Source organism: Neodiprion pinetum, chromosome 7 (assembly GCF_021155775.2).
Source record: "Neodiprion pinetum isolate iyNeoPine1 chromosome 7, iyNeoPine1.2, whole genome shotgun sequence".
NCBI classification, from domain to species: Eukaryota; Metazoa; Arthropoda; class Insecta; order Hymenoptera; family Diprionidae; genus Neodiprion; species Neodiprion pinetum.
This window is the reverse complement of record NC_060238.1, coordinates 5,859,648-5,883,905: the sequence shown is the minus strand read 5'-3', so window position 1 is coordinate 5,883,905 and position 24,258 is coordinate 5,859,648. Positions and strand designations below refer to the sequence as shown.

Genomic DNA, 24,258 nt, shown 5'->3' with positions numbered 1-24,258 from the left:
CGGTGTGAGAGATTCGTATGGGTATAAAAATTATATACAAAGCCGCTCGATCCATACGAAACTCAGGCTGCCATCCCATGGTCCGGAATTTGTTCCGTTTCCACGAACCCGGAATCCAGTGACTTTTCAAGCCCCAATCAGAGGGTTTCCAGCTCCACTGATTTACGGGATGCATTTTTCCTACTCTCCCATGATACGGAAATGACACGCACGGAACGATCGCCGGCAAATTGCGATCATTCCTTTTAGCGCTGAATTGAAATGCGCTACTGTGATTGGGTGTCGGCACTTCCGGGCCTGTGCATTCCGTGTCATGGGACACCCGATGCTAACAGAGACGGAATGGTATTAATCACACAAGCATATGTATTGTTTACATGCTTACGTTAGGCTGCAAATAAGATGTTATGATATGAATATTCTCGAATTATAGGTCAGAAATTGGGTGATATTAGGTCAAACGTGACGAAAGTTCTAGTTATTTCTACTTCAGCAACAACTATAACGAACAATTAAATAAATGAATTTCGTATTCTGAAGAATTTTATACTTACAGGACCTAACGATTTCATTTTTGTTTTTTGTTACGCACCCACACACACACAGATACAGAGATTTGTTTGACAATTCGCAAATATTGGTAGTGCACACGGAACGGAATGTCCGGAACGCCTCTGATTAGGGCTTGAAAAGTCACTGGATTCCGGATTCGTGGAGACGGAACAAATTTCAGACCATGGGACGGCAGCGTCACGTGGAGATGAAAATAAGGAGGTATACCGATCCGGCTATAATCTATGGCTACATTCACGCGATACTGTATACGATTCAATCTCATAAACAACCCGCAGTAATTTGACAGAAACGAACGCAAGCCCAAATGGCTCTCGATTGGCTGATGCTGTGACTGACGTCACAGAGTACGTTAGCAGTATGATGCCCATGAGTCGCCTGTGCTGGTTAGAGGCGATCCAAATCTTTCTTTAATTTTTCTTCGTATAATTAGTGTTTTTACAAAATTATGACCATAATTGGTTTGCAAAAAGCAACCTCAAACAATTTGCGAAAAATTGATGTAAGTATGGCGACAGGAGTTTTCCGTGAAAATAAAAATTTTGCCGGATCTAAAATACGCTGTTACGTTTGTTAAATAATTGCATACTGTAGGTGATAAATTATTAAGGTTTAGTTCACATTGCAACACGCTCGAAGTGCAAGCCTGCAAGTAAGTCATATTTTAATTTAAATATATTCATCTAAATTTATGAGATCTAGTCGATTAATCGTGACCGTTTTCATAGATATGTATAATGAATTGGAATTTTGAAGATATGTTTAATGCAAACCTTTTGAAAGTGCATCATAATCTCAAGATGAATATCAATCGCAATCTACTTAATTTATTTTGTTTTGTATTCACTTCTTTATACCAGCAGAGTATATAGAAATTATTAATTTCTTATTTTCTATTTTCGATCGTCATTTCCCGCACATATCACCTAATAGATATGACTTCTCTGTACTTAGGTCTGCTCGAGAAAGTTATGGGGACGCGACATTTGGGTACGTCCAGGTTCATCCGTTGAGCTCAACATACATTGTAAGAGCAAAAATTAGTGCTGACCACAAACTGCGTAGCAATTCGTAAGTTGTTACATAAACGGAGGGCAAAGGCCAAAAGTCAACAAAATCTGTGGAACGTCACGACTGTGCAGCGGCAGCTGGTATGTATGTACAAAGTAATCCGTTTTAGCATATTTGGTGTGTCTCCTGATGAGATTACACATTCTTCTATAATAGAAGTGAAATATAAAAAGATGAAATGATCAATAAAAAATATCTAGCACACATACAGTTACAAATGCTTTTCTGTGCGAAACAGGCAACTCTTTTCTGCGTAGCTTACAGGACTTCACTAAATCAAAATAAATTTCAGTTGTAAAAGTGATTTACATATAAATGTTTTGAATCGACAGTCCGAAAAAGCCTAAACGTTCCCGGAAAATGCTATTTTCTCTGTGCAAATGCTATTTCTACTTTATTTGAATTCTTTTCTCATCTTATTCCATGTCGTTTTGTAACTGAAATTATGTTCAACAGCATTAAAAATATTTATTTCATAGTACAGGGAATGTATAACGACAATTCATAGCAAAATTGAGCTTTAATATGCGGTCGGATGTAGGTAGGGGGATGTCGATTCATTTCTGAATCTGTACACATATGAGCATATTCGTGTACATCACTTTATGAGCTATTCGGCGTACATGATCAAACGAGAATAACGTTAATGCGTTCATAAACTTTTGGTATTAATGGGCTTCAACCGCATTCTCACTGAGTGAAGCATATACCATGAGTGTTTCTAACAGTAAAATGATCTCTGCGCCTGAGGGAGGCAACCAAAGTTACAGCTCATGTTCAGGTCGAGCAATGTATCCCACCACGGCCATCCCAACTGTTAACCTAAATTTGATGACAGTCCTACTCTTAATTGCCTCATTATTGTCGTAGTTGATTGTCCGAATTCAGTTTTTTATCATTTTACGCATTTCCTAATACTTAGGTTATTTTTACAAATAATTCTTAACTTTTGGGGTGACCGTGGTGGGATACGATACTTAACCTAAACATGAGCTGTAACTCCGCTTACCTAGCTCAAGCGCACGTATCATTCAGCTGTTAGAAAAATTCACGGTATAGTTTGAGTTAAGCACGATAAAGTAACGTAGCCCCCCCCCGTGAAGCAGCAATTAGGAAGACTGCAAGGGATACAACCGATAATACTTCAGGCAGTTGTTAGAAGTATGGGATCCCCCGTCGTGATCCAACCTAGTGGTATTTGCGATTTCGTAACTAACGATAAAGGTGTGTACTCAACGGTTACATTAACCTTTATCAGAAATGAAAACTGGTGTCCAGTAGCTCTTCTTCTGAACAACTATGGCATGAAATACCGTAAATCAGTAGCCCAAGTGAACACTACATGTTCGTAGTAATTGTACAGACGGAATTATGAGCTAGTGGATGGACGTATTGGAGTCTAGCACCTAATGCAGATTCGAGCAGATATCACTAGCCTCTGGCATAAATGAGGGAAAACACTAATGGAATCGAACTCCAGCAGTGCAATATTAACGTCCCATAAAGTGAGGAGTCAGGAGATCTCTTCATGAACAGTATATTAACCAATCGATTTGCATTATAACTCATATAAACCCGCACAACATAGACAACGGGATCGGCAACAACTGTTGGCTATGTCCGTTTGTCATGAGTTGTGGTCTATTCCCCACGACACATCGTTGATACTCATGAAATTCATTTTCCCGAGTGCTTATCACTATCTAGGAAAAGATGGAGAGTATCTGTAAAATGGTACTTCCTTTTCTTATCACCTTAATAAACAGTGCCACGTTCAGTGCACACTCTGAACTAATAGAAAACCCGGTAAATAACCTAACCCCACCAATGCTATCGGTATGGAAATTTGTGTAATTCCAAATTTTGTTACCAATCTCTGCAAATTCTATTGCGAGGTATGCAAGATTCCACTTAATCTTCACAGAAATTCCTTTTGAGTATTCAATCAGTCCTGCTCAAACTAACCTCGTAAATGACTAAAAGAATGATCCGTTGAAATTCATCATGAGCATTTCTCACGCTCACTATGTCGGAATACATCCTCTCAAAAATCGACTGGATACAGAGGTAAATTTATGCACGAGTCATATTTTTTGTAGCCATTTTTTTTTTTGTAATTGTTGCCATATTCGATATTACATGAGAATTACTAGGCCTCATCCGATTATCGTTGGTGTTTCGGCTATTGTCATGAAGGTGATCAAAACTTGGGCCGCCCCAGAGTTTCTGAAGAGCAGATCCACGTGCATTCGACAGTTTAGAGTTTCCCTGTTTTTGAGCTAATGTAACAGATTAAAAACTGTATCCCCTCCCATATTTGCGTCGATATTGATCCCGGCTTAAAACGATGTCTTGGCACTCGCAATTTCCTCTTATTTACTTCTCACCCCTTACGTGGATTGAATCGCAAAAACTTCCGACTCCTAACCTTCCATTTAATACATTTTCACTCGGATCAAAATACTCGTTCAGTACTGACCAAACTATACATATGACGCGCTATCTCAGATTTTCAAGTTTGTGCTCTAATTGTGAGATACCTCGATCCAAAATTCTCATTCGTCGTTCTGTTCATGTATAGCATTGGAATCGTTTCACTTAGACCTAAGCAATTATTTTTTCATTGCATTCCTCGCCAAGTTCATCGTTAAAGGGTTCATGACAATTCCAACGAGCTAATGCCTGTGATTTCACTATGTCTTCCTGTACTACGATAGTACGATTAACTGTCTTCTAGAAGCTCATCTTTAACAAACGATGTTCTGCCTGAAGCAAGTGACGCCCGATTCTGGAGAAACAAGAAGTCTCGAGAGTAAAAATTTACCGGCATCTAATTTTTACTGAAGATTTTCAAGCTGCTTTGCTTTAGTTTTTCATGAACAAATATCTTTATTGATATTATACGTGAGCTAAAGATGACAGTGATAACATTGACACTCAACTTCGTAATATTTTTTGGGACATCAGTTTGTTCAAATTGGTGGGTTTCCATATCCGGAAGATTACACGATTCAAGTGCCACATATCGGAGTAATGTAAAATGAATAATTTTACTAGAGTGCAACTTGGAAGTAGAACAAAGTGTTTTCATACACATTCACGCGCTATGAAGATGACAGAGTGATGTACACCATCGATACTTAATGCGAATTGATGAGATTGACAAAACGTAACTATTAGGAGCGTGAATCATCATACACTTAGGAAATACCAATTGAAACGATACACTTCAAGGAGTTGAAATAGTAATCCAACTGTCATTCCATTTGCGGGGATCAATATACGTTACTCTAATCGGTGATCATCTATTGGATCAATTTATGTATGTAGACCGCCACAGATGACAATGCTCATGATATTAGTGCGAGACTGTCTTCATAGCATTTGACCAGGCAAACTGACGTTTCTTTAATTTTATGATAAATGTTATCCACTTGCACATCACCAACTCTCTTTGGCGAAACTGCTTACCGTGCTCAACACTGTTCATTTCATACATCACCTCCTTACGCAAGAACTTTTCAAATTATTCTAAATGTATACGACGTTATTCGCCCAGCGTCAGTATCAACGCTTCAGCGATTTCTCTTATAATTTTCTGCCTGAGATACTTTGCGTCGCACTAATCTTGGTTATGAGATACTTTCGTCTATTGTTCTGCCATCCGCGGCACCGATATACAGGATATTTCCATAATAACGCCACCTTATGATTTTCCATTAACCCTGTTGCAATGTGCTGCCATAACATTTCAAGTGCCACGCAGGTGATGAGTAACCGTTTTTAGCGACTATATCCGTATACATATCAGTACTTGGCACTGCTATCAAGGTTCTACCAGAACACTAAAACGTCCATTGGATGTTTATCGAACATCCACGAGGAATCATTTAGAAATCCGCGGTATCTCCCTTTTTCACGAAATGAAATCATTGCATAGGGATATTACTAACACGTGCTAATTTTCCAATGTGACACCCATATAAATTTGTGAATGGAGATTTTTTCCCAAGCGTTACCAAAAAGATGTTACTCATGGTAGAGATATGAGTAGGATCACTTCTTCTGTGATAAATAATTTGTTGGTAATAATGAAGTACTGATTCAGTTTGGAGGAGCAAATGAATAAGTGAATGAAGAGAATAAGTGAATCACTCCTAACTTAACTCCTATCACTCCGAGTATAGTTGTCTGAATAATTACAAGTTTAGAAATAAGTATGTTGTTATATTGTGTGAATATGAATGAAGATGAAAATCTTATTGTAGCATACAAAGACATCCGATATATGTCTAGTGAATATCCTATTCAATAGCAACTCGATTACAAAGATCTGTTTTGGACATAGCCAGGAGGGTTTTTATACTGGTCATCAAATTTAATCCTCACAGGTGTATTCATAATGAAAAAAACACGATTGATCAATGCTTGCTGGCACGGCACTCGACCGTAATCCTGACGCACATACGTATAACTGCGGATATCGATAACCAGGCTGTTTACTTCTACTACCTCTCAAAATCCGGAAATTGAAATGTAAACACAGCTGTTGGGCAGCCACTCGGCAGCTGCTTATTATTTGAAATATCGTGACAACTCCGTAAAATAAGTAATGCAGAAAATCGATAAATAATTGTCCTGCGTGGGATACATAAATCATACACTGTTGATAGATTATTTTTACCGCCATGATGAAAGCCCAAACATCGTGATATTGATTCAGTGATGTCGGTTACGTATATTGCAGAAAAAACCCCGATGCAATTGAATTTTATCCAGCCTTGAAACAATGGTGAGAACTCTTGTACGTTAGAATCACCTGAGCGATTTTACCCACCCTACTCAGCCTTACCCAAAACTTTGAATAAGCTTCTTCGTGTGTTACCGAATACCAAACAGAGCATTCTCGTTACTGGTGAGAATCTGCACCAGTCACCACATAAATCATCCAAATGTTTAAATAGGTAGTGTTTTACACGCTGCTCAGTGCCTGTATTTGCAAGTACTTTACCACCGGGTTCTCCGATAAGTAGCTGCTAATGCGCTTACTCTTAGTACATTAACATTGTTGTTCCCAATTGCGTCTATTGACGCAGCATAGAAATTGTCAGCGATTGCTCATTCGAACTATATTCTCGCTCTTATAACGTAAATATTGACATGTACATGGGTTTGTGGAAACTTACTTCACGGTTCGACTTATCCAAACTGTCGCAAAATCTATTATTGAGAAACGGAAAAAAAATTCTACGAATTTAAAGGACTTTAGCCGTAGGAGGTAGAAAAAAAGTAGGGCGCGTAATTTAGCCCCTACTTTTTCTCCTTGCTGTACGGTGTGCTATTACTGAGAACAAAAGAAAATGAATGGAAGAAATATTTCAAGCATTAGCCATCCTATTGTATTTCTTCACCACCCTTGCAGCCACGACGTAACTATATTTGAGCCATTAATTGCCGTTTTTTAATGAAATTACTATTACATTTCAGTCTCTTTCCAATGAGTTTACCACAGGTTGGCTATTTCGCTGGACTGTGCTATAAATTTGCTTGCACTATAAAAGCATTATCATAATTGCAATTAAAAGTTCTGGAAATTTGAATATCAATTGTGGCAGGAAATGACGCTACAGTTACCTACCGGTGTGCTTCATGAAAATGCATCGTCCTCTCATCTGAATATTTTAACGGTAGGCCGATGTAATTGTTTTTATATTCCATCGCACCGCAGCGTGATTATAATAACTTGAATTGAAATTATTTTACTGTAGAATCGATAGATTAACCTTTACCTCGCGCGTTGTCGGTATAAAGCAAGGTATACACTGATCGCTTCGTGTCTTGTTAATTAACCATTGAAACGTACGTCGGAATCGTACTCTATCGATGCATCTTAAACTTTTATTTACACTGTGAATTCTATGGGCTGTTCCACGTCAACTATACCGCACATGTCCTTCGTAGTCAGCGATTTGAATGAAATTTAGCGATTACGTAGGTTCAGCAGAGAAACATCTTTTAACCGAAGGATTTTGAAAAATATGAAAAAATATATAAGTTGCAAACCTTGAAACTTTATTATCGTTAATTTAAAATAATGCAAATTTCCGCAATCACTGATTTCTAGAAGAATTTTCTTCGCCAATTGACATGGAAAAGTATAAAGTTTGTAGTCAAAACTTTGTCACTTAGGTGAAACTAAAAGTGACTGTATATCGTACCCAACAATATTAACAATATATTTTTAATCGTGTTCTCTCACTTTCCGAGTTATTATTATTGCTGTTGTTGCCATTGTTATTGCGGAGATTAGAATTTTTGTAAAATTGACGATCAATAATTTCAAGACCCGTATCTCATATGGTTATTCGAATTTTTCAAAATCCTTCAGTCGAAAGATGTTTCTCTACCGAGTCTACGTAATTACCTTTCATTCAAATCACTGACTCCAAGGGACAGGTGCAGTAAAGTTGATGTGGAACCCCTAGGCTTTGATCATTGCATGAATATTAGAGTAAATATGAAGTAAACTTGGTTTTTAATTTCGAAGAATAAGGTTCGAAAAGTATAGGTATACACGTTCGCTGCATAATGTCAACTTTGATTAGCTTCTCGTGATGACGGAAAAAAAACTTTAGTTCGAACTGGTAATGTTGTATATTAAAGTTTCCAGTAACAGTGATGATGATGGCTACTAACGAATACCTTTCTTGACTGAGTTTTCTTGAGCCAGCAATTTAACCGGTTATCTCATTGGAAGAGGAAATAGGTGCGTAAATGTGAAAGGAGCAGTGCAGCACTACGAAGCCAGTAAGAGCGAGGCACACTCGACGGAAACAAAATTTTCTAAGCTCATTGATCCTCTTTACCAAACACCTAGCTATATGTTTAAATGTAGTGTAGGCAAGACATTTTGTTTGAATGTGATTTCCATGGTAAAATGACCGTATGGATCTGGATCAGCTTGTAACAAAATTGAGCAGCCTTTGACTGTACAATATGCGGGAAATATTCGTCTCTGCAATAAGGACCGCCGGGTAGCAAAGCGTCGTGATGTGACCAGCAGCCCATCTTTGAGTTGATTCTACCACATCGCGAATAATCACCGGTACCGTTAACTTCGTTACTGCTGTTTTCTACATCCGATCCGTCACGGATTATTAAGGGGAATGCTTTCACTCTAGTGTGTTGATGAAAGCAGGTTCAAGATTACGGAAAGATTGGAATAGCATAAATATACTGTACTGGAGGTCGAAGTGAACAAAGAATCGTGAAGAACGTGGAAGAGTAACTCGTATTTGTCTTGACGAATAAGAGAAAAATCCTCTTTTATTAGAAAGTATGAAGTCCCAACTGGGTCCAACTCGTTATACTATCGTGTTTACTCAACTGCAGAATTAGCCCTGTAGAATTCTTCCTCGAGTAACGGAAAGCATGATATCGATGGAGGTGCCCACTCGTATTCTCATCCGCTTCAACGTCCGATTCGAAAGTTTTCAATCCAGGTTCGAAAATTTTTGCGGAAGAGAAAACTGCAAACGGTCATAACGAAAATGAATCATTTCTCATACTCATGGTAAATGTTCGCACTCAATTTTATAACTAAAACTGGGACCTATGTTGAAAGTTCAATATGAAAGAATTGCACTGTTGAAAGAAAAGTTCACAATGTTCAATACGGTAAGCAAAGAAAACTAACAATGAGATATTCTTGATTATTATGTAACGGACGTGATACGATGATCCAATGATACGAAAACTGTTCAAACTAAAGTATGTGCTCTAAGCTGGTATTTTGATGCCATCATTATGAAAAGCATGCCTAAGTCTTCGATAACATGAAGTAGAAATGCGTCATAAGAAACAGTGACGTAGATTATAAAGAGTAAAAATTGATGCCTTGAGATTTGTATGCCCTCAGCAATTTATCGTAAAGGACAATTTGTCTCGTTCCGTTTCCAAATAGCGAAATACACGAGATATCGTGACAGGACAAATACCGACCGACGATTCGACATCCTGAATGAGTCTCCAGACGATGTCGGCAACATTAGAAAGGATCGGATGAAGAACTCGCACTTGGGATTGCGAGAAAGGGGTCAGGGCAGCACCCTGCAAAGAACGAAAACCATGGTAGATGCAAAAAATACAAAACCGTGGATGCAAGTATCGCCACACGAAGAGCCAGCCAACCATAGCCCCGGTAAAAATGCTGGATAATTGAATCTGCCCGGTATTTATGGGGATCTATTTGGACCATAACCTCTGTGTCCGATCTGCGCCTGGACCTATTCGTTCGTTCGCACTTATCCGTTCGCAAAGGATACGAATAGATCCCTACCCTAGTAGCATTGCCTTCAGTTGCAAAAATTTGACGAGACTCTGTGGGAAACCTTTCTGCAGGGTCAAGACAGAACCTTCCCTGACAGGGAATTTTTGCCACCTGACAACAAACTTATGCAAGATTTCGAATAATGCAAATTGTGATGTCAAAATGTCAGACCCGCAGTCAAATGTGGAAGTAGACGCATCGGCTCTGAACTTGCAGCCTGTAGGCAGACTCAACTCAGAATGCTACTGGGATACAAAGACCAGTCCAATTTATCTGTCCAGCATTTTTATCAGGAAACCTGCTCGTATGCTCGTGGGCCATCGATCGAAGCACCACTACAGCAGTAAGCGGTGGCATGTGTCTGGATGAATGTCTCTGACTGGGGAAGCCATTTTAACTTCTCTTCGCTGCGGCGCTACGTAATTTCAATTATTATGCATTGCGTTTAGATACAAAGTGTTGAAGACAGCCAGCCATGGGTATTATTTTCGAGTAGACAGAAGAGCACGGTGTCAGTGGCAGTATTCTATATGTTATACTGACTACTTCATTGAATTACAATATTTCTGTAACGAATTTCCTGGCAACGACTTCCGTCTAGTTGCAAGTAACTTCAATAATCCCGATGTGACTGACTGTCTTGAAAGCTTCTTTTACTGTCTTGAGCCATCTCGAGTCAATGGTGTTGACATACTTAAACTCATTGTTAGAAGACGGTATTTGATGGTAGTAAATATACTTACTCTGACTAGGACGCGGATTTCATAGCAATTTTTGCTCTTCACTGAGTTAATATCATAGAATGAAAACTCAATAACTTACATGATGCAGATTCTCTCATTCATGGAATTTTTCGAATACCGTTCTTTCATTCACCGTAAATTTTATCACGTTAGTGCAGATCATTTCCAATGATCGAGACCAGAAATACATTTGTACTCGAACTACAACCTGCAACTGTCGTCGGTTCAAAGAATTGTCAATATTACTCATTTGCTAAGCAACCATCAAAATGACAGTCACCACAATAGCGTTCAACATTAGCGTGGCAATATCTTGACATAAATTTTGACTAGCTACCAAGTTTCCAGATACTGATTCGTAATCCAGCTCGTCTTAGCCGTGTTCTGTATTCACGAAACGTTGTGTTTGACTCAAAAGGAAACCTCTTCCTCCCACATCACCTCTTCTCGACTAATAATATACACGCCTGACTCCTTTGATGGAGCAGCCAAACTCTAGGTGGAGACGACTACCGTTGATGCCCACACTACCTCTACGTAATTGTTAATTGAACCCAAATCGATTACTACCCATTATTGACGCGTCTTAACGCGGTTAATAGTTTAGTGTCAAATCGATTACAAGAGTTACTGCCACGTGCAACAATTCTTCAATCAGCTTTGGATCTACCGTCGCTTACTCGATAAAACTCTTTGGCCTATGCTCTCTGCAGAGAATCAAGAAGAGTAAGATAACAGGTCTAACACGACCTCGCAAATTAGAAGGCCTGTTGAAAACCAGTTGATAATTCAATTTTCCCAGTGATTTGACGTTCATATTTACAATGCTCAGTTCTATAAGATCAGGAGTACGGATACTAAGTTGACGAAAGATGCAGTGAAAATTAGGTTGGGTAGGGAAACTTAGATGAGGTCAAATACTTGCATGCACTGACCATCTCTTACGAATAGTCCAACTACCTATCAGTCTTTCCACGAAAAAAGACACGGTTACTCCAGCCTATAGAAAAGTATGAGCGTTGAGTTAGGATCGACTACATAAACTTGGAATTGGAATCCAATGACTTTTTGAAATGCACATTACTCAGGGCATAAAGCTATGTCACGAAAGAGCGAAAACCCCATTAATTCTACAGTAAAGTAGTTGTTGTCATAGGTTCAATGGAACAAGGCGTATCTGTGAGATTTGCAACTTTTATCACAAATGGCAATCGAAGTTATTAAGTGTTAAGAAATAATCAAATAATCGTATTTCTTGGACTATATTTTGCAAAATACGTTCAGTCGCAGCCGTGCTTTGAGTAAAATCTCAAGTTACGTTCCATTATGCAGTTTAAATCAGGGTTACGTGCATTACTGAAATTTAAAAACGGCGTTATTCAAATGACGAGTATGTACTATATAAATGGAAATGCTGAAATATACTTCAGACATTCTGACTCATAATCAGCATTCCACGAATATATTTTTCTAAGTTTATACATCAGCTTTAAGGAATTTGCAGAGTTTGGATCATAGCTGAAGTATTTATACAGTCGCCATCATTCTAAACATCTTTAGTATTATTGACGGAAGTCCAATGATTGGAAATGAAAGTTGGCATACTGCTTTGTTTGACGATGAGTAAATAAAAATATTATTATCCCTTGGAATGGAACCGCCTCTTTACTCGTAGAACGATCAAGCAAGAAAAGAACCGTACTATTACATTTTAATCTTCAGTGATATAAACGCGTTTTCAGAAGCTTGACATATATATTAAAGAGTTTTAGCTTTGTAGAGACGATTTTTCGTATTGAATTTAAAATCATAAAGTATATATAGTGAATTTAGTACCCTCTATGAGACATATCCAGACATTCATTAAGGAAAGTTAACAAATATTTTCATGCGACACACGAAATTGTCATTTAGAGTTAGGGTAATACTATCGAGTTTGTATATAGTAAACAAAAATCTTCGTAGAACACGAAATTGAAGTTAGTAGCGTTAACGTAACGAAATGTCAGAAAAATTATGCTAAGATATAGAATAACTTTGAAGCAGTTGACTTTGCAAAATATAAGTATATTAATCCCTAACACACGTTTCACTGAATTTCAGATAATCTTAAAATTGTAAATCAGTGAGTTCTCTGAAAAAGTATCGTTAAGTTAATGTTACAAACTTCAACTTCTTCGACATTTGCAATCGAATTCAAATGCGCAGTATAGCTGTATAGTATACTTTATAGACGACGTTTTCACAATTATTTCAGCTGTAAATCTTGAAAGATAAACAAAAATGACCTCCAGACACAGTATCGGTTATCCTCTTCGAGCACTCAACATTTCAGTTTTGAAATTGTTTACAGAATTGTGATCTTCGTTTGATTGAGTGTGACGCGTAAGTCATCTAAGGCCGTGTTCGTAAATTGACTGCCAGTACTAAAAATTCCCTAGGACAGAGACAGAGCTATCCATGAACTCGGCAGCGCAAAAGAGATAAAAGATTGCTGACAGTACTGTCAGTCAATTTTCGAACACGGCCTAAGAATATCAACTCACCTGAAAGGGGTCAACTAAGTAATCCAGCACTTTTATTCATTCAAACCACGTTATAGTATGCGATAAGTATGTTAATATCAGAACAGCCTTATCAAAAACTAGTTAATGGATTGCCTACTATACGTAAGAAATGATAAATGGTGATGAGATTGAATGCGCTGAAATCTCAATCGGAGAACTGGAAATCTTGAATGTAGATTCACACTGTATCAACGTCATCTAATTACGACGTGATCAGTAAATGAAAGAAGTTTGAGAGTAACAAAACTTTTTTTTTTTAGACAATTCGCGTTTAGCCCATTTCAGTTTCACAATGCTTCTTATCACGAATTCGATATTCAGCTTGGCATTGAAAAAAAATAAAAAAATAAATAAATAAATAGTTTCTCGAGAGTGCTAACCTTGTGCTTACCAGGGAATGCCATACTTTCGGTTGCAGTGTACGTTATCCGCAGATACACACATGTACGTGTGAATGCAGGAGTACCCTTATGATATATGGCGACTGGGCCACATGTTTCCCAACATTCATCACCACTAATGAGTTAAAGTATTTACGATTTTATTTTTCCGAGAGAATTCTACCGGCTGGATCCACGCTGGCCGCTATTCTCTCGCAGGATGTACTTGCCGCTATTTCCATTGTTCTTTGCTAATTTGTTAATGTCATCATTAATTTGACACGCCCAGACCAACGAAGGTTTTGTTCGCGTCTACCACACTTTTGTTGTTTCCCACTGTTTTGCCGTCTCACCCTGTTTCCTCATCTCACCAGCATTGATGCTGAAAAATTCAAATACCTTATCATTTCAACGAGAGTTAAAACCCTCTATTTATATTTAACAACAACCCTACTCAACTCACGTGTTAATGTGAAAAAATATGAATCTTGAACGTCATTTTTCTACAGAGTTTTCATTTTTATACAGTCAAGTAGCCTGCAGAAAAACGCGATCACCGCCAGATCTACAACGATGAGAAAAATATGTAAACATGGTGGTGAAAATTTGTTTAAGCCTAACAGATACACATTTTATTGCTAGTTTTTCCGATATGTACAAATTTCTAGTATCGATTTCTCTCACTATCGGCTCGGCCAAAAACGGGTTCTCGGCAAAGTAAATACGGGCTCGACGTATTTCTTCATTCCTTATTCGCCAAACTCAATTCTTTCACCTTGTCTGACTTTCGCCAATTATACTCCGTTTCTTAAAAAGAAGTGATACTTCATACAGAATCGCAGCGTATTTTACGTATACGTAAAATAAACACAATGTAACCATGTTTGCTGAAGAAATAATGTGCTCAATAAATTGAATGAAACATACGCGATGATTATATGTAAAATCGGTCAAAACACTATCATTAGGTACACGATTTTAAATATGACACAAACTTTCTAACGAGTTAAGTTACTGTTCACCGATTTCAGCATGCCAAATTTTTCACGTTATGGTTAGCTGCAATTATTAACCGCACGCAGCTATTTGGTCTGTGAATAATGCGAGGAGTTGTGACTTGGAGTGAGAAAGAACGATCGCCGAATTTTAGCCCTTCAGTAAGACTAACGCGGTCTTTGGGTTAGGAATGGGGATTACTAACGAGAGCTAAGCTCTTCTAGGTATTACAGACTAGACCGGTCAACCGCTGAGAGGATAATTGGGTGAATAAAGGAAAGCGGGAACGTTTCCTCTGTAGCTTGAGTCGGTCTCTTGAACAGCCGATGCTATAGTATGCCGCCTTCAAAATATCTTATTCAAAAAAGGCAGAAGATCGAGTCGAAAGTTAGATAAGTTGAACTTGGAGATGAACGTGTTTCTAATTGCTGTTCAACATCTTGACCCGCATATTTGATGATTTGATAGATTTGAGGCATGTGTAAGATACAAATTTAAAATGAAAACACGAAAACGAATTTCCAGCTAGAATCTAAAAGTCTTTTTTCTAAAATTGTGCAAAAACCATTTACGTATCCCACGAGGATAAACATATTTCGGTTAATACGTAGCAGCAGAATTATTATGCGAAATAACGATTCACTCTAGGTTAGAAATACAGACATACAAGATCCACTGGAAACAAATGAAACTTTCCCTAAACAGATGCCAGAGACATTGTATTCTTTTCTTTTATAACGAATATCATACACCTCGTATTAGAATTGAATTTACAGCATAGTTTCTGGTATATAATCCTGGAGTTTAATTGTAGAAAACGTATTGCACTAACAGATCTTCGATGATATTAAATTACAAAAGATTTAGAAGGAATAAATACAAAATGGCCAGGCTGCCTGATTTCCGAAATTTAAATTTAAAACAAATCCGACCACAGCTTTAACGCAGCGAGTAAAATGTGAGTGCTATTAGTGGCCGAGGCATGTCAACATGTGTTGATCTTAATTACGCGAGAATAATGGGAAAGTAGTCCGCTGGTTGGTGAAAATGAGTTTTCCACCCGCGAGTTTCCCGAAGCTGGTAAACCACGGGCGAGCCTCGCCTCGCTCGGCACATTTTGGACCACGTACATCACAGTAGCCCGTATTTCTCATACATGGCCCAATTAAAACGGCAATCCCGCCTCAGTGACCACTCTCAACCACCCTTATAGAGGAGGTGGTCACATTGATGGGGAAAAGGTGGTTGCTCGACAGTGAGGAGGCTAATAGAATCGAACATACGCAGGAATACACGGGGCTCTTCACATGAACTCAACCACCCTTTATCGCCTGACATTTTTTACGTACTTTATAATCAAATGCCTGACAGTCTGTCCAAAATGAGTCTACGCATATTTCCGAATCGTTCATTTTCACCACTTTCATGACTCATATTGCATCACTTTTCTCACCTATCCAGACTTTTTCGTCACCATCCAGCTAGAGGTCACTTTTTTTTAACCATATCACGATGATCTAGATTTCTTTTTCCGTTTTAGTGCATATATCGCCTTTATTAGGGTGGAGCGAAAATGCAAAATTTTTTAAAATCTTGTGTGAAAAAGTTGTAGGTACGCGTGTAAGTACAGAAAACTCTTTACCACATTCTAAAAGTGAAATCTTCAGGTACGGAAAAAGCTTTGAAGTTTCGATTTTATCGATCAATCCAAAATTCATGCTTTTCCCTTTACTTATACACACGTATTCACGATCATTATGTTTACTTCTTTTGCATCAAATTAGGATATTCTCAAATGAACTGGAATTCATATCATTCTCGTTCATCATATAATGAAAAACCTACAAAAAAACGGAGTTATAGTGCTCAGAAATGTGATCTTTTGCATCCGGGCTTGGAACCGTCATAGGCAAAGTTGTTTCGTTTCCTTTTTTTGGCAATTTTTTTTAAACCTTTCTCTGATTTCTATTCACTTCTGATTGATTCAATATGATACTCTTTTTAACCCCATTAAAATTAGATAACGTCTAATAAGTATCATCTAGGCACGACTTCACTATCAAACTGTTAAATAACCTATGAAGAGAAAACTGCGTCAATTCTTGACCAGTACGATGTTGTTTCAACGTCTTGTAACGAATTATATACATATATGTGTATGTATATTCGTACCAATTAGTTATTGACGAGAGAATATGCAACTACCTAACTTTGGGATATGGTAATGCAAGATATCGAGACGTAGATTTTCATTTAAAGTACGCATCGCTATGAATACATGCATTTATTCAAGGCGTTACTGAGGTGCATATATAGGTAAAAGGAGAGCAATATCACATTTTGGTATACATGCAGAGTTTTGACACGATGTACCAGAAAAAGACATAGAAAGATATACATTCATTCAAATCTAAAATACGCTGATCGGCCTGGAAATTTATAAATGTTTAATTAAATTTGACTCTATGAAAGGAAAACAGGAATCCTGTTTCAAGTGACTATAAGTAATACAAAATTCTTTGACGCTAAATTAACAGGACTATCAAAAGACTACGATAATTAGATTACGGTTTACACACTCTTAAATTTACAGTACGTAACTCTATAAACGATTATCATTACGAATTGCGACATAATACGATTAAAATTCATAATGGTCGACGGAGATCTTTGATGAGCTGCTACGTGCTCTAGAGATGATATATTGTTGCCGATGAAGGTCTTCAGCGTGCTCGCTCAGAATCCGTAGTAATATACGTTAAACGTCATGACATTTGCCAAGTGTTTTATGTTATGCTGACTATACAATTGGTTCGCTAATCGTAGACTACATTTTTAACCTTTTAAGGACGGGGATTTTTACGTTGAAATCGACCTTTTATTTTACACGAAATTTGTGTATAATATCAACGAATTTCTCACGTGGAGTGTCCGACCAACCCAGTGGTCGAAATTTCGACCACTCCCGTCCTTAAAAGTTTAATAACTAAGTATGGAAAATAATGGTACGATACTGCGAGGTGTTTACATATTGCGACTCATCGCTCAGGTATCTTCCCGTATTTTGGCGACTTTACTTTTGCTTGACCCCTCGAGCTGTCGGTATTATAGAACCAAGTACTCAATTTCTTATTCCTGTTCGTTCCTTTGACAAACTGTCACTTGTTTTATACTTACGATTATTTTGAGTTTGTGTACCGTGTTTGAGTTTTAAGACATATTCAGTGAAGCTGTTTGGTTACCCAGGACTATCCGAGTTGTTTTACCATTTTGTTGAAGTGACAACTACTCGTACGAATAACTCCGCAACTGCAGGCCGCTGACAAAAAGGGTCACCTCATCTCTTAAGAATTCAACTCAGGTTTTCATACTTTTTATTGTTTATTATTAGGTCTCTCATCATAGGTTAATTTCACTTCACTTGACCATATCTTTAACTATATTATTGTATTATTCACAGATATTTTTCTCTTCTATATTATCAGCATGTAAAAAAATGTAGAAAGCCGAAAAATTAAATGAATTGTGTAAAAATGCATAGTGTTATACAATATATATATAATTACAGGCAAAATTTTAAAATATGATAAAAAGAAATTACACACATTAGATAGGTAGAAATTATACTTTCCTTAGTTATGATGAAAATATCATATGAAAATAAACTTTTAATCATTAGACTTGTTGAACAATCTCCAGTATAATAACACTTTTCTTACGTCGTCTATTTTATTAAAATCACGAGCATTTTCGGTTTTTATTTTGTAATTTCACCTATCATTATTGATTTTTATAAGACTATGTTTCGCTCGAGGTTCCTGAGCTAGAGTTTCTTAAGTCATACAATATGCGATCATTAGTGTTACGGATTTTTATTGTGTTTATTCCCCAATTAATTTGACAATTCTTTCAAGTGTTGAATTACCTCGGGGTTTGTAAAGAATAGCATATGAAAGTTATTTTCCAGATACCCAATATAATACAGCTGAAGTCTTATCTACTTTTATATTTAGTTTGAAGGATGCTTTATCATCACCTCAACGTTTTCCTTTCCATCCACAATCAGTGGCAAGCTTAGATTCGAAATTTGACATTAATTGTATCGGCTTAAATCTAAAATTCTCTAGTTTGATTAGTGAAGTTTGCAATCTCCGATAATGTAAGGATGAGCTGATTCCCCGTATCCCGAGGACGGACTGTTTTACGAAGCACGTAGTCCAATATTGTCCAAAATGAAGTGATGAATTCGCATATGTACGAAATGAGTATGTCATACTAATAGAAAAAAGTAGTGATAATGAGCTCGATATAAGTAGTGACTTTGAAAATATACCGATCCAAATATAGGCAGAAGAAAAGAGAACGCAATGAACTCTTGCTGATATAATACAGGTCTAGAATTAAGACAAATCAAAACAACCGAACGAGAATTAAACAAAAGATGAAGATAGTCGTGGATTTGAAACAACTTATTCGAAAAATAGCTAGTATCCATCACTTCAACTCACACGTGGACTGACGTAATAATTCGTATGATCGGAGAGAGTTCTTCACTCAATCCACTATCATTAGAGATTAATGCAAACTTCGATCTCAGCATTGCATGGTGAACCGCCTTTATTGCCCGATGTATCTGTTCCAGTGCCACTGGATGTATTTGAATTACCTGTTCCAGTGCCACTCGATGTAGTTGAATTACCTGTTCCAGTGCCACTGGGTGTAGCATTAATGCAAACTTCGATCTCAGCATTGCATGGTGAACCGCCTGTATTGCCCGATGTACCTGTTCCAGTGCCACTGGATGTAGTTGAATTACCTGTTCCAGTGCCACTCGGTGTAGTTGAATTACCTGTTCCAGTGCCACCAGGTGAAGTTGACGTTCCTGATCCAGTATCCCCAGGTGTACTCGACTGTCCTGATCCAGTATCGCCAGGTGTACTTGACTTTCCTGATCCAGTATCCCCAGATGTACTTGACTTTCCTGATCCAGTATCCCCAGGTGTACTTGACTTTCCTGATCCAGTATCCCCAGGTGTACTTGACTTTCCTGATCCAGTATCCCCAGGTGTACTTGACTTTCCTGATCCAGTATCGCCAGGTGTACTTGACTTTCCTGATCCAGTATCGCCAGGTGTACTTGACTTTCCTGATCCAGTATCGCCAGATGTACTTGACTTTCCTGATCCAGTATCCCCAGATGTACTTGACTTTTCTGAACCAGTATCCCCAGGTGTACTTGACTTTCCTGATCCAGTATCCCCAGGTGTACTTGACTTTCCTGATCCAGTATCCTCAGGTGTACTTGACTTTCCTGATCCAGTATCCTCAGGTGTACTTGACTTTCCTGATCCAGTATCCCCAGCTGTACTTGACTTTCCTGATCCAGTATCACCAGGTGTACTTGACTTTCCTGATCCAGTATCGCCAGGTGTACTTGACTTTCCTGATCCAGTATCGCCAGGTGTACTTGACTTTTCTGATCCAGTGTTACCCTTTCCACTTTTTGTCTCACCGCCTTTGCCCGTTTCATCATCACACCCTTCGCCATTTACAGGCCCCGTTGATGACTGGGACTTTGACTGAGATTCAGATTCTGTCTCCGATTCTGACCCAGAGCTTCCAGATTTTGCGGATGATTCAGATTTTGCCTCCGATTCTGACCCATGGTTTCCAGATTTTGCGGATGATTCAGATTTTGCCTCCGATTCTGACCCATGGTTTCCAGATTTTGCGGATGATTCAGATTTTGCCTCCGATTCTGACCCATGGTTTCCAGATTTTGCGGATGATTCAGATTTTGCCTTCGATTCTGACCCAGAGCTTCCAGATTTTGTTGATGATTTAGCTTTACTACTTGCTTCAGAACTTGATTGCGTACTCGATGGGTTAGAACCACTAGATGGCATGCTCCCTACCAAATGGTAGCAGAGAGCAGCGACGAGTACTAGTATAATTATTTTACTCATCTTTAGCTTAGGTGACTTTGTAGCCGTGTAACTCCTACACCTTCCAATTCTTTCTTTTTATACTTGTCCCCGATGAACGCCTGAAGTAAATCATACCATTTCTTCTCTAAGTTCATTTGAATAAATGTTATGACATGACAGGTACCCAGACAATACAAAATGCGTGAGGAAAATTCCAGCATCATGACATCCTTGCGCGTGCATATGCTACACTGCGATAAGACTGCAGAAATATTGTGATATTTAGCTTGCATTCACAATATTTGATATAGATTGCAGCGATATTGTGATATTTAGTTTACATTAACAATAATTTAGACATATTGCAGTAACAAACTCAACCGTTCATCACAGAATGATATTTTTCAGATCTGCGATCATAATATGGCTAGAGTTAATCATCGAGTCGACTTGAGTCAAATACGTAATTGTATAATAGATATCTCCGTTTCGTTTTTAATAGATTCGCATAATTATTTTGAAAATTCTGATTCATAGAACTGCTTCTTAAAAGCAAGTATTCAAAAAAATTACTTTTTCTTCACACTGTCGATTTGTTGACTCCATTTTGTATCCCATTCTTACGTATATAAGGAACTGTGAACTTTAATACAATTGAGGAATGTTACACTAAAGTATAGTATTCCTTCTGAAAAGGGCCTCTCTGAATAGAACAGCTTTTCCTAATCCTTCCTCGAACACTTTCCCCACTACATATATCTGTTTACGAGTGTTGGATGGTTATCTCTGGACACGAACACGCGGTTCTATTTCGAAGTTAAGCCGGAGGCCGCATCAAGTCCACCTCGAGCTGTTGGTGGGGAGAAGTAATTTCCAAGAATGATATTGCCCTCAACTCCTTCGAGTAGCCCTATTCGGAGTGAATACTGTAGTTGCAACGATTTCCTCTTCACTTTCCATCACCCGCATTGTGTCGCTGACCTGCACTGTGTCAACAATTCGGCATAATTTAAAGTACACAATGCGCACAGTCTACAATGCCAGCCAGTACAATGCAAATTTAACTTCCAGTAATTTTTTAGTAAATTCCTTAATAAGGAGATTGTAATCGCAATCACGGTCCCCTCGAATTTTTACGAATACTTTCGAAACGGTGCATCCAAATCGTTTTTCCTCGTGTTTTCGGATATTTCTCGAAAAATAAATTCCGATGAAACCGTAAAATCACTCAAAATCGGCAAAGTTTTTAGGTCTTGTGAATCGTTAAATGTTGGTTTGTCACTGATGTCGATTGAAATTGGAACCGAAGCATTTTTCATCCAAGAAAGGGCATAATAGCTCCACTTTTCATGCAGTTCCGAACAGATAGACCGCAAAATATGTGCATTTCTTACTGGGGCGAAGAAACAGCATGGTTTCTAGATAATTGTGACAAGTAGCGATTGTCCATTCATCTGGGAACTATGATAATCAGAGCTTTCATGCGTTGCCGTCAACGTTTGAGAGATGGCGCATCAGGCGACCTCGTAATGGCAATGTTGACAATCACCGATTGATCCATGGAGCCTACACAAGGAGGCCGAACTCCACGTAACCAAATAACTGCCCAAAATAAGATGGCACTGTTATACCTTATGCGCCGAAGACTGTAAAGTGATAGTTTAAATTGAAAAATTTCTACCAATTCCCTTGTGAGATCACCGATTGATCGATCTTGGGCATCCCTGCGATCAAAGACACTTTGGTGCAAAAGGAACACCAGCGACCCTAATGGTACACAAAATGAATCTAATAAGTACGATTATTATGACAAGTTGTGAAAATTCTCCCATTTGAGTTCGGTCAACTTGTGTAGTCTCCATGGATTGACCGATCAACGTCAACGTGAGGTTGCCTCGCGCGCCATCTCTCGGACGTTCATGGCAGTGCCTGAAAACTGATTATCATCCTTCCGGGTTGAATGGACACTCGCCTCTTGTCATAATTTTCTAGAAACCATGCCCTCTTCGACTCAGCGTGAAACGCACTTGTTTTTTGGATATACTGTTCAGTTTCGGTACTGCATGAGAAATGGGGCTGTTGTACTCTAATAAAGGGTGCCTAGGCTCAAATTTAAATCGAGATAAGTGACTCACCCACATTTTACAATTCATAAGACATAAAATTGTATCGATTTTGAGTGATTTTATGCTTTCATCGAAATCTATTGTTTGAGAACCATCCAAGGCCGCAAGGAAGAATCATTTGGATACACGATTTCGGAAAATAGATTTGTTTTCCAATAATTGTTATAGGGTCTCAAGAATGACGCCCAATAGTTATTTTTAGAGGGTGGAACTTAAATGTGCCAAAAAACCGTACACGCGGAGTAAGTCGAAGTGCTGTTACACAGCCCTCTAAAGTTTTGTTCCTTCCTGAGTCGATCAATTCGACTACAACTGTTGAGACCGTTCACGTGGCATAACACACTAGTCGACGCTGCTGCATCCGTTCTCTGATTTCAGCATCCCAAATTTTTATTGCATATTCGTAACCAACACCTTAAACGCGTTTTACCCGAAACTACATTTCCCATATTTGTAGGAAACGCCATTTCAACAATTCTATACTGATGTTTAAAGATTTTTTTCTTTTGCTGACAAAATTAAAATTCTACTTTGACTGTTCCTCATTACGTCAATAATCGTCATCAATAAATTTTGCAACGTTTTTCAAAATTTTGTATACTTTTACGGGCATTTATAGACATTTTAAGATTTTGTTTGAATTTAAGTTTTAAGTACCAATTCGCGGTTTTTACACTTCTTGCCGCGGATAACCGAACAAACACAGCGTCAAAGTCGATAAGTGTTGGTAGCAGAATTCTGAGAAATTATTAAATAAAAAAATATCCTTAACATATTGTGAAACGTACTCAATAAAGTTCCTAAAGCTTCTCTGTTCATTCTACGTATTCTGTAAATGCAATCAACACCGGTACAAATGCCTTGCGTGCAGATTTTTTAAGTAATTAAGAACATTTGCCTTAGGTATTCATACGCCTACTTAATCATTGCCCCATAACTTGTTTCTTATAACACTTCTAATTCCCCTTCATTTGCGATGCACATTGTGGGAGAACCGTCATCATAATTGCTGGTATTGATTTTAAAATTATTATTGTAAGGCGTTTAGTTACTTAACCTTGTTTTTTATTTACTTATTCTTCGTTGCGAATGTTTCATTGCTTGATTATTTTTCTCTCCTATTTTTGAAGAGTATTTTCATTATTTTTAATATATTTATTCACGTAAGTGCAAGTCTGCAAGTTGTTGTCTATACCCTACTGGATACGTGAGGATAGGCCGTTGCGTCACTATCAGAAGAGAATAACATTCACATTGAGCTGCGATGACTGGCTAAATTATTTTATGAAGAGCACACGGAGTGTCGAAGGCTCGTCTGAGTTTTGAACCGTATAATTATCTACTCGTTGCAGTTGAACAGTTGATCATTTTATGATTTTAATAATTAGCATTATTGGCATTATGATCCAATCTTAACGATAGTCAGCTCAGAAATATTGGCATGAACATACTCTGTAACCCGTATCTAATATTTCAATGAAATATTACTAATTATAATACATGACGAAGTTGATTTTCGCTAAATCAATTAAATCAATGCATTCCG

At 38.0% G+C, this 24,258-nt stretch overlaps 1 protein-coding gene and 1 long non-coding RNA gene across 2 annotated transcripts in view; one reads left to right on the top strand and one right to left on the bottom strand.

The window, feature by feature from the left end:
• The window catches only part of LOC138191271 (uncharacterized), a 64,269-nt gene that overhangs the window by 3,699 nt on the left and 36,312 nt on the right, over positions 1-24,258 (top strand). Inside the window, exon 2 of the long non-coding RNA XR_011177674.1 lies at positions 1,528-1,724. This is a non-coding gene — a long non-coding RNA (uncharacterized lncRNA). The remainder of the gene's footprint in view (positions 1-1,527; positions 1,725-24,258) is intronic.
• Positions 18,310-20,658, bottom strand: LOC124223432 (uncharacterized). Its single transcript, XM_069137737.1, has one exon. The coding sequence runs from the start codon at positions 20,623-20,625 to the stop codon at positions 19,228-19,230; it is 1,398 nt and encodes a 465-aa protein (XP_068993838.1). The 5' UTR covers positions 20,626-20,658; the 3' UTR covers positions 18,310-19,227.